Source organism: Pecten maximus, chromosome 19 (assembly GCF_902652985.1).
Source record: "Pecten maximus chromosome 19, xPecMax1.1, whole genome shotgun sequence".
In the NCBI taxonomy this organism is placed as follows: domain Eukaryota; kingdom Metazoa; phylum Mollusca; class Bivalvia; order Pectinida; family Pectinidae; genus Pecten; species Pecten maximus.
Window position 1 is genome coordinate 24,002,306 of NC_047033.1, and position 12,179 is coordinate 24,014,484.

Below are 12,179 nucleotides of genomic sequence, written 5' to 3' on the forward strand. Positions count from 1 at the left end.
GAAGGTTAAAGAAGGACATTGAGAATCATATCAGGGTGTCCGATCACTACAATGACTTACCCGTGCCTTTTGCAGCTGATCCAATGCCTGCCGCACTGTCTCCCGCCGCAGGGCTTCTCGTTCCTCGTCTAGAGAAATGTCGGAGGAAGGCTGACTTATATTGGAGTCTCCTGATCCCTGTAACAAAGAGGTCAAGGTCAGAAACAAGCCGCAAGATCATCACCATTATATATTTGCAAAATTCAAGATGGCTGCTTGGCAGCCATTTTGTTTTTCCAATCAACCTTAAAATTGAATGGGCACATCAAGGGAATAAGGGGAACTTACTCATCAAGGTCCAGAAATATCCTTCTCAAGAAATAGCAATAACAAATTTCAAGCATCAAAATCAAAGATGGCCATTTTTGGCCATTTTTTTCTCAATCAGATTCGAAATAAAATGGGCAAAACTAGGAAAACTAGGAACTAAGGGAAATTTAAAACCTACATATTAATTAAAAGTTAAAAAGTGAAAGTTGCTGAGGGTCTGTAAAGGTCAAATGTAAAAGATTGCATGAATAGAAACTTGAGATTAAGTACATTAAGTTATAGACAGAAAGGAACATAGTCGGTCAAACCAAATCCCTGCTACATGCAATTGTTTTGAAACTCCTGGAAATCGCAGTAATGGTAAAGTACATATTCATGATTTATCAATCCGGTAATTTGTATTCTCAATCTGGTAATTTGTATTCTCAATCTGGTAAATTGTTTTCACAAATTGGTTTTGGTTTCCACAAATATGTTTATATAATGGTCCCAGTAAATGGAGTGTATCCTTCAAGAAACTATAATTTGTTTTCTGAAGCAGTCACCATTCAAATTCTTTATTATAAGTTGAAATGTGTCTTAGCCTTGATGCCATGTTAGAGAAGTGATGTTGATGTATTTGAGCAGCCTAATTGTAAATTTAAAGGTATTGTTAGAGATGTCATAATGTCTGTATGGTATTCATCATCAAATTATTTACAGCCTTCGCATTTATTTGGATCAGCAATTTAATTACAATGAATTACAATATTATTATGAGATGTTTACAAGCGAGGAGAAATCAGGACAAAATTTCAATAAATCCCCCAGTCCAAAGTGTGCTTGAAACAAACTACCAGGTACAAATATGACAGTTTGAACTGTGTTCAATCACCAGTGACAGAATACCGAGATCTGTGCTCATATGTAAAGTGCCATTAAAGTGTGTGCATAGCATAATCACTTTTCATAATCAGAGGTACAACATTGGCTGTTTTATAGTGCTTTTGATATAATGACCGCTTTCCCTTCTGCATTGCAATCTCACTTGCCCAAATATCTGACTGAATTTTCTCCATTCTTAACCAAAAACAGTTCTCTTAACCAAAAACAGTTCTCTAAACCAAAAACAGTTCTCTTAACCAAAAACAGTTCTCTAAACCAAAAACAGTTCTCTTAACCAAAAACAGTTCTCTAAACCAAAAACAGTTCTCTTAACCAAAAACAGTTCTCTTAACCAAAAACAGTTCTCTTAACCAAAAACAGTTCATTGTTTATACTACAGTCAACTTTAATCAAAGACCACAAACATCATTACGAGTTCTTTGATTTTTCTTGTGAAAAAAAAAAAATACTTTTCACATACATGCAACGAAATTCACTCATCAAACCCTCTCATCTGGACATGTGGACAGTGCTTTTCTCCACCCTTTTCATAATTTCAATTTCTCAGAGTTTGAATTGTTTTGTGTCAGTTTCAAGTCTTATTTCAACATAGATCTAATACACACTATTTTAATATTTAGCACTTTCTCTTCAATCTTTTATTCAGGTTCTCCCAACAGAATCTTGTTCATTAATTATAGGTCAATTTTGCTCCACAATCAGCTAAATTAGCACAAGTTCAATACCTGATATTGATTCTTCACAGACCTACTGTTACAACAAATCAAAGGAGATCACACAGGGATCTTGGTGACCCCCATGGAATGATCTTTATTGGTTCTATGTAAGACTGGTCTTTTCTCTATTCTTCCCTTCTTTCCTCTCACTGTAAACATAACTATCTTAGCGTAAATGTTATTTTAGCACTTTTCCCGCCAGAAGTATTACGTTAAATAATTAATTATTGCTCTTATTGCTCTTTCCTACTCCAGTCCCCCACAATCATTCCACAAACAGCTGGCAATGCATATAGACACTCACTCATTCCCTGGACCATCACACTTTGGAACCTGCAATCACTTGCACAGACACAACTAGGGACCAAGAGGAAGTTTCAAAAAGACTGACTCACAGGTAACCAGACTGACTCACAGGTAACCAGACTAAGTCACAGGTAACAAGACTGACATCAAAGGTAACAAGACTAACATCACAGGTAACCAGACATCACAGGTAACCAGACTGACATCACAGGTAACCAGATTAAGTCACAGGTAACAAGACTGACTTACAGGTAACCAGACTGACATCACAGGTAACCAGACTGACTCACAGGTAACCAGACTGACATCACAGGTAACCAGACTGACATCACAGGTAACCAGACTGACTCACAGGTAACCAGACTGACATCACAGGTAACCAGACTGGCCAGCCTGACATCACAGGTAACCAGACTAAGTCACAGGTAACCTGACTGACATCACAGGTAACCAGACTGACCTCACAGGTAACAAGACTGACATCACAGGTAACCAGACATCACAGGTAACCAGACTGACATCACAGGTAACCAGACTGACATCACAGGTAACCAGACTAAGTCACAGGTAACCTGACTGACATCACAGGTAACCAGAATCTGGTATCAAAGCTTTATATGCAGGTAACCTAACCTTATTACCAGGTAAACTAACTTTATTACCAGGTAACCTAACTTTTTTACCAGGTAACCAAAATTACACCACAGATATAACTAAACATTCTAACCAGTTAACCATGCACACTTTAGAGATAGGTAACCAAATTGACATCATAGGTAACTAATTGACCTTGGACAGGTATCAAGTAGTCCTGAGTTAACTTGTCAATATCGTGTAGCAGGACTGATGTGGTAGCAGATTAACAAGTCAGCCCTACAAGCCTCTAGGTATTTTGAGAGCGTGGAGGTTGTTGATCGTGTGGAGGCAAGAAAGACACGCGGCCATCGTCCCTGGAGTCGCTGCCACCATTCACAGACTGTTTACCCAATAGCTTATTTATACATTCACTTGATGTTTATTATGTCACACCTTCACAATCTTTCTCCAACAATGGGAAATAACTAGACAGGGTCCCACAGGACTGTAGATGATTATTCCCGCAGTAAATCCACTCACTTTACACCCACATAGAGCAGGAAACAACAGCAATGGTGTAACAAACGAGTGGGCTTGTCAATACAGGTATACGTTATTTGTTAAATCGAGAAGTTTACTCTTCAGAGTGATGCTATAAAAGATCAACCTTTTCATCAACAATCATTCCAATTAAAACAATTACATTATTTACTTCCTGATACTAACTGGTCAGACTTTGTATAATCTATATATATATATATCTTTACAATGATTGGTCAGCAACTGGTACCATTTATCTCAGTACTTATTGGTCAAATTTGAACCTTTACATTCCTAATGTCACCTTCATAATGACAACTCTCATTCTTTTAAAATCTAGTCTGAAATTGAACATCAACTATAACAATACAAGCTATATTACAACATATTGTAGAATAAAAGCAGTGTCATAACAAAACAAAACACCCATCTTGAAAAAAAATGGTGCTATGTTGTAAATGTAAATGTGACTAATTGAAATCATTTGTAAGTAACTTACTTTTAAAGGTTTCTTCTGCATTTGTTGAAAAATAGAAAAAGCAGATTTTTGACAAAAAAACCAATCCCATCTAATTTGAGTGAATAATATATAACACTATTGCAGGAAGAAACTGGAACCATGAATAGGACAAGAATTTAAACCAGATATCAGGAACTCTGTCTGGAGTTTTCTGGACAATTACGTATACCTGATCATCACAGGACCACTGTAGCTATGTCATAACACTAAATACTTAAATATGACAATGGAAGTTAAAGAGCTTTCAATTTGAGAAATAAAATTTATTTGCAGTTGTCTGAATGAAAGCATGCAGCCAAGGGAGACAACTACGTATACTTCACTGAAGCACTTTGTTTACCATTAGGAAGATATACTAAAGTACACAGGTATGTGATATAGTGAAACATGTTCAAAGCAATCATTTGTAGTCTGGTTTCCATCCACCTCCAATGCTGGGCTGCACTGATGGCAATAAACATACTGGTATAAAACTCACTTGTTACCTTGGATTTGTTTGATTAAAACCTTACAACTATTTTAAATAAGAGCCAGGGGTCATAGCCAGAGATCAACTTTGTCCTTGACTTTTGGACCCAAATGATTTGACCTTCGACCCAGTGATCTTGACCTCTGGTCTGTTGCCTTCTTCTTCACTTTCTTTCAAAATGTTATTACAAAATGTTCATCAAAGAAAACAAACAAATTTTGACCTTGACATTTTGACTTAAAGACCTTGACCTTTAATTACTATAGGGCATCAGTATCAACAGTATTCCGTAATGTTGACATTCAACACACAAGTACGGACTAATCCTACTGGCCTAGGCATATTACACATGGATATCAAGCATATGGACTCAATTTTGTTATATATACTGGTAACATACACATTTGTTTTCTCAATATGGGTCATTGCATTTTTTTAAATGTATAAAAAAAATATTTATTCATTTATTTTGCTCATATTATATTAATTACTGATATTAGTCTTCCACTATCCAGGTCATCTTCAGATTCTAGGATGTGAAAAATGGTGAGAAACCAGAAAATCATATGATCATATAGATACATTGACTTTCTCTTTGATACAATGACAACAGATTTGGACTGGTCCAAGGATTACAAACTGATGGTTGCACAGATGCGGTACCAAGCAACATATGCTGTACCAAACAACATATGCCATACCAATGAGCAACATATGTTGTATCAATGAGCAATATATCATGTACCAAGCAACAGTTATCGTACCAAGCAACATTAATGCCATACCAATGAGCGACATATGTCGTACCAAGCAATATACATCGTACCAAGCAATATATGTAATACCAAGCAACATATGCCATACCCATATGCCATACCAAGCAACATGTGCTGTACCAAACAAAGAATAAACTAAAATGCCTGCATTTCCTTAGATACAGTGTATCATTATGATAAGGGAAAACTTCAGATCTCAGAAGCATTTTGAAAATTGCAATTTGGTTATATTATTTTTTAATCTAGCACAAAAGCTCCCCAGCTTGCCCTTTCACCTTAAAGCCCACCTGAGCATTATCATAGACTTTGCTGTACTTCTGATGTATAAAATTCATGTTTATGGAAACCTGTTTGAGATTCTCTATATAGAAAAGAACACTACTGTATCTATAGCATATACATCACCATTGTCTACCTGTACAATATACCTGGTATTAATGGGATTACAGGACTCAGACAGATTGCCATCAATAACAACTTACTTAGAGAACAATTTAAGCCGGAACAGCTATGTCTAGGGGATGTTGCCAGGACATCACTAATACCTGTACAAAACAGGACAAAAATAACCTCTCCAGTGTATATGGCTAGGGAAAATGTTACCTAAGACAAAGAAATGTTCCTGGTGTGGACAATGAGACACCCAGGCAAGGCTGATAACCTTTATAGAACCTATAAGAAATTCAGATATGGGAAAGGGTGTAGCATAAGTATAAAGAATTCCTTAAGAGCCCTAGGGAGAGAAAGGGTGTAAGTACAAAAAGAAACCTAAAGGAGAAAGGATGTATCCCTTAAAGGGACTGACCATAATCATATCTTGAACTGACATAAAATTCATCCTGCAGAGGGTGAGAGACACTCCATAAATAACATTGTCAAAAATAAGTTTTACTATAATTATTCCAAAGAGTATGCATATTTGCTTCCTTGACAATTATTAAAGTAACTGACTTATCATCATATTAAGACGTCACATCTTCTGGTATTTTAAACTATTCTGAACAACTGTGGTAATAATGGCAGGAAAATCTCACTCCTGACTTAAACCTCCTACTTTATGGATTTTTGTGTCAATACTGTTTGGAAGACATGTATGGAAAGTTTGCCGTATCTATGGAAATCTACACAAGATAGCCATGTATTCTTCCCTTAAACACGACTGTTCTGCCAGCAAATATTAGTCCAGATCTAAAGTGAACTTGTTCTACTGGGATTTTCAGACCACAAGACAAGACAATCATTGATTTAATGTCATGACATTATAGTTTAAATGGATTCTAAATCTGCTAATCAATAAAGTATATTTGTTTTCATTTAAACAAATAATGTTTCCCGATAGTCTATATCATAAGGTTAATGATGTATGAAAGATTTGTTGTTGATGCCATTAATATGCTGTACAAGATTATCTAAAGAAATTGATGAAAGGTCTTGTACATTATTAAACCTGAAGCCATGATTCGGTGCTTGAGTTATCTCCCTTGAAATTACAATTAAAAGTATTCTTGTGGATCTTTTGTTTTATCAATTATATTTTGTTGTATCAATTATTTTTTGTCGTATCAATTATCTTTTGTCGTATCAATTATCTTTTGATGTATCAATTATGAGTCTCAAATATCAGACAGCAAAGAACAAGGTTCCTTGAGATGAAGTCTAATAAGTCTCCTTCACATTTTGTCAAAGATTCAAGTGACTCGCATTGAGTTACGTCACTAGGACACATCTAGCTACTCAGTGGCACTACAATGACTTTAAAGGCTAGGAGAGATATAACAATCAACCCAACTTCAAAACTTGTGTGGATGTAATTCAAATTAGCTCAGGTATTCGAAGAAAATTTAAAATTGATAAAAACGTCATTGCCGTAAGAGATATAATATGAAATTTTCCGGACATGGACACCATCAGACTGAGAAACAACTGATAGTGACTAGGTGAAAGTCTGCTGATATCACTTCAGTTTCTATCTTTCATCTTACCAAAGGCAATTCAGGTAATCCAATACCTTAATGAAGTGAAAAATAAAAATAAGTTTGACAAATCAAATACTGAGGGGAAACTAATATGATTCTAGAGCTGTAAGCCATTAATGGCTGACTAGGACTTTCAGCTAACCATCATTTCTAACCATGGCAACCAAATGGCATTGTTTTGGAAATTGGCACCATTGTTTTTGCTATCCTCAAAACCTTTACATACCAATATTAGCTTAACTGGAGTGTACCTCAATTGACCAATCAGAAGTCTCCTTAAATGGTTCCAAACATTCCTCTTGATGTTTCATTGAAACTGCTTAACATGTTCTTTTGGTTACCATGGCAACCAAAAGACATCTACTGTTTTGGAAAATAGAACTGTATTTGCCATCCCTCAAAAACCTTTACCAATTTTCAGGTTAATCAGACAATATCTCAATTTTGGCTAATTAGAATCCTTCATCATGTTTCCATAGTAATGGTTTTAAGCATTGACAGATCTATATAAACCACTTTAAATAGTTCGAACAAGGTCTGTTTCATTCACTGGCTAGTACTGTAATTCTTCTGACCTTTGACCCTATGACCTATGAAATCAGAAGTGTGACTTACCTATATGCCTACAAAAACAACTACAATGTACATGAGTATACGAAATACTGACTGTTTCCAAGATCATTAGACATAATCACAAGGTGTTTTACTTAGTGGCAACAAGGGCTATAACTCTGTTAAAAATTGGACACAAGCACATGTCAATGAATAACATAGGTGTAAAGTTTCATTAAAACCTATGCATAATCCTGGGAGGAGTAAGCAGTACAAAATTTTGTTTACAGACGAACAGATATGCTGATTCTAGTATAGCCCTCATCCCTTCTTCGTTCAGGAGATATGAAAAGAACACTTGACAACAAGTTTGAAGAAAGTTTCAATAAAACTTACCAAGGAAATGGACGAAGAACTATCGAGCAGATTGTACTGGTCCTGTGATTGGATCTTCACAGCTACCATAGTACAAACATGAGTCCCTTTCCAACCCCCGGACTACCCTCAGCAGTCACCACGTTTTACCATACACCTTTCCAACTTGTCAACAGCAGAAAACAACCACTAAGCTACCAATGCCTTATAGACCCTTTGAGTGTCAGGGTCTTGTGTACTGTCCAGTACTGGTCAGACAGACAGTACAGACCAATCTGGGTTGACCAGTGTCTCCTGTATCCTGCGTAAACCTTAGACGATCACCTGGTCTCTGTCACCTTGTCCGTAACTGATGACAGCTACCTACACCAGGTCAGTCTAACCCAGGTCCACAATCGAACACACTTCCAGGAAAACAGCCGACAGACTAACAAGATCCCTAGTCCTCTCGCAGCCTTGTTAACACAGAGGTTACCAGGTTACGGAGGTTACACAAACCCTGTTCAAGATCACACGACTGAGATCTAAGCTGTAGACTGAAGATCCAACATGGCCGTCGTGGCTGCCTATAGGAAGTGTAACATCATCATACACAGAATATGGATTTGCAGTGCTGACAGAGGGAACAGTGTGGCAGGCAGAGTGGGCTTACAGGGCTGGCAGACACAGCTAAACATCAGGCTGACTAGCAAGCTTGGCCAGATCAATACTGTACATGTGCCGAGGGACAACCCTCATATATTTCTAATTATTTTCTAGAAATCAATAGGGCCTGGTGAATTACACCAAAAAGCTAGAATTGCACAGCAAGGTTGGCTTGTATTAACACAGGTTACCTCCTGTTTAGCAAGAATGGGACACATGCACACCGGGGCTCAACTGGAGACACAAAAAGGTGCTTAAGTGGAGACACACACAGCCTTAACTAGACACACACGTGACCTTAACTGGAGACACACACAGCCTTAACTAGACACACACAGCCTTAACTAGAGACACACATGACCTTAACTAGAGACACACACACAGCCTTAACTGGAGACACACACAGCCTTAACTAGACACACACAGCCTTAACTAGACACACACATGACCTTAACTAGAGACACACACACATGGTCTTAACTGGAGACACACACAGCCTTAACTGGAGACACACACAGCCTTAACTAGACACACACAGCCTTAACTAGACACACACAGCCTTAACTAGACACTCACAGCCTTAACTGGAGACACAAGCAGCCTTAACTAGAGACACAAATGGCCTTAACTGGAGACACACACAGCCTTAACTAGACACACACAGCCTTAACTAGACACTCACAGCCTTAACTGGAGACACAAGCAGCCTTAACTAGAGACACAATTGGCCTTAACTGGAGACACAAACAGCCTTAACTGGAGACACACACATGACCTTAACTAGAGACACACACACAGCCTTAACTGGAGACACACACAGCCTTAACTAGACACACACAGCCTTAACTAGACACACACAGCCTTAACTAGACACTCACAGCCTTAACTGGAGACACAATTGGCCTTAACTAGAGACACAATTGGCCTGAACTGGAGACACAAACAGCCTTAACTGGAGACACACACAGCCTTAACTAGACACACACAGCCTTAACTAGACACACAAATGGCCTTAACTGGAGACACAAACAGCCTTAACTGGAGACACACACAGCCTTAACTAGACACACACATGACCTTAACTAGAGACACACACATGACCTTAACTAGAGACACACACACAGCCTTAACTGGAGACACACACAGCCTTAACTAGACACACACAGCCTTAACTAGACACACACAGCCTTAACTAGAGACACACACAGCCTTAACTGGAGACACAAACATCCTTAACTAGAGACACAAATGGCCTTAACTGGAGACACACACATAGTCATAACCAGAGACACACACATGGCCTTAACTGGAGACACAAAAGGTGCATAACCGGAGACACACAGCCTTAACTTAAAGACACGCACAGCCTTCACACACAGCCTTAACTAGAGACACACACATGGTCTTAACTGGAGACACACATGGTCTTAACTGGAGACACACATGGTCTTAACTGGAGACACACACATGGTCTTAACTGGAGACACACACATGGTCTTAACTGGAGATACACGCATGGTCTTAACTGGAGACACATGCATGGTCTTAACTGGAGACACACACATGGTCTTAACTGGAGACACACACATGGTATTAACTGAAGACACACACAGGGCCTTAACTGGACCTTCTTTGGGAGACACACAGGGCCTTAACTAGAGACACACACATGGCCTTAACTGGAGACACACAGGGCCTTAACTAGAGACACACACATGGCCTTAACAAGTGTGATACATGTGGTTTCATGATCAACACAAAGAATTTCCAATACAGACACTCGCATACCTTGTACATGTTCATCATGATCTATGCCACATCCATATATTAAATTTAGTTGTTTAAAATTCCTTTGCTGAACTTCAGCCAAACATTGTGTTCTAAATTGCAGAGCAGTGTGCAGTGAAATACATGTACATTCACATGTGTAATAACTTGAAACCATAATGTTATGTTTTCAAGACTGGTCAAAATTTTATCATAAACTGCAAAGACACAGGTATCAAACTCTACAAACACATATTTACTCAAACTCACACAAGCTTTAACAGCCAGTTATATGTGACAAGGATGGACAAACATTTACCTATCTAACTTCCACAAACTAATTAACAAACTTGTGTTGTTCTATAATAATGAATCAGACTTCACTAAATCCTTGAGGAATATGTACAGCTCTAGCTTTAACTGAAATTTAATTGAATGCAAAATTTATCTGTATTTCTCATTTTTGGAAGGCATTAAAGTTTGTAAAATTTGTCACAAGTTTTGTAAATTTGTCGCAAAGTTTTGTAAAATTTGTCAAGTTTATGAGACAAAGTTTGTAAAGTTTCTTAAAAGTTTATGTGGCAGTAAATTTTGTCACAAGTTTGTCACAAGTTTGTGGGGCAGTAAAGTTTGTCACAAGTTTGTTGGGCAGTAAAGTTTGTCACAAGTTTGTTGGGCAGTAAAGTTTGTCACAAGTTTGTGGGACAGTAAAGTTTGTCACAAGTTTGTTGGGCAGTAAAGTTTGTCACAAGTTTGTTGGGCAGTAAAGTTTGTCACAAGTTTGTGGGACAGTAAAGTTTGTCACAAGTTTGTTGGGCAGTAAAGTTTGTCACAAGTTTGTGGGGAAGTAATGTTTGTCACAAGTTTGTGGGGCAGTAACGTTTGTAAATTTCGTCACAATTTGGTGGGTCAGTAAAGTTTGTCACAAGTTTGTGGGGCAGAAAATATTGTGAAGTTTGTCACAAGTTTGCGGGGCAGTAAAGTTTCTCACAAATTTGAGGGGCATTAAAGTTTGTTCATTTTTAAATAGGTCATAAGTTGCTGTGCCCACACAGTATCAATGCAAACACTGATATTTGTGAAAATGTTTTAATGCTTTAAGTAAAATGAGTAGATATGTAAACCTCACCTGGCTCTACAGCAACTTTGAAGTTGATTTAGGTTATTTCTGTAGATACTATGCTGATAACCCCTTTATTCAAATATCAGTGAGGCTAGGTTTCTTCATGTCAATAAATTTTCTAGTCCTTCATTCCAGTATACAATTGGCCTAATATCAGGTCTCTTTGCTACGATAAATCATTGTGTAAAGAATTCAGCCTATTTGACATATGTGATCTTGAATGAAGGTCAAGGTCATTCATTTGAACAAACATGGTAGCCCTTCACATCAGTATGCTACAAGCCTAATATCAAGTCCCTGGGCCTATTGGTTATTGAGAAGAAGTCATTTAAAGATTTTAGCCTATTTGACCCATGTTACCTTGAATGAAGGTCAAGGCCATTCATTTGAACAGACTTGGTAGCCCTTCAACCCATCATGCTACATGCCAAATATCAAAACCCTGAGCCTCTTTGTAATTGAGAAGTTGTTTGAGTTTTTAACTTAGTTTACAAAGTTTGTGGTGTATGTATGAATGCAGTCACAAGTTTACAAAGTTTGTGGTGTATGTATGTATGAAGTTGTAAGTTTACAAAGTTTGTAGGTATGTCTAAGTAGTTTTTCTAATCAACAGTTTTAAGTTAATAAAGTTTGTGGGTTTAATT

At 37.6% G+C, this 12,179-nt stretch overlaps 1 protein-coding gene across 6 annotated transcripts in view; it reads right to left on the reverse strand.

The window, feature by feature from the left end:
* The window catches only part of LOC117317758 (voltage-dependent L-type calcium channel subunit beta-1-like), a 102,026-nt gene that overhangs the window by 43,644 nt on the left and 46,203 nt on the right, over positions 1-12,179 (reverse strand). For 5 of the 6 annotated variants that reach the window (XM_033872673.1, XM_033872677.1, XM_033872674.1 and 2 more), the window contains one exon: positions 61-177. In XM_033872673.1, coding sequence (XP_033728564.1) covers positions 61-177 — 117 coding nt within the window. Of the gene's footprint in view, positions 1-60; positions 178-8,021; positions 8,159-12,179 lie in introns of those variants that run through there. The other variant, XM_033872675.1, reaches the window with a different exon arrangement.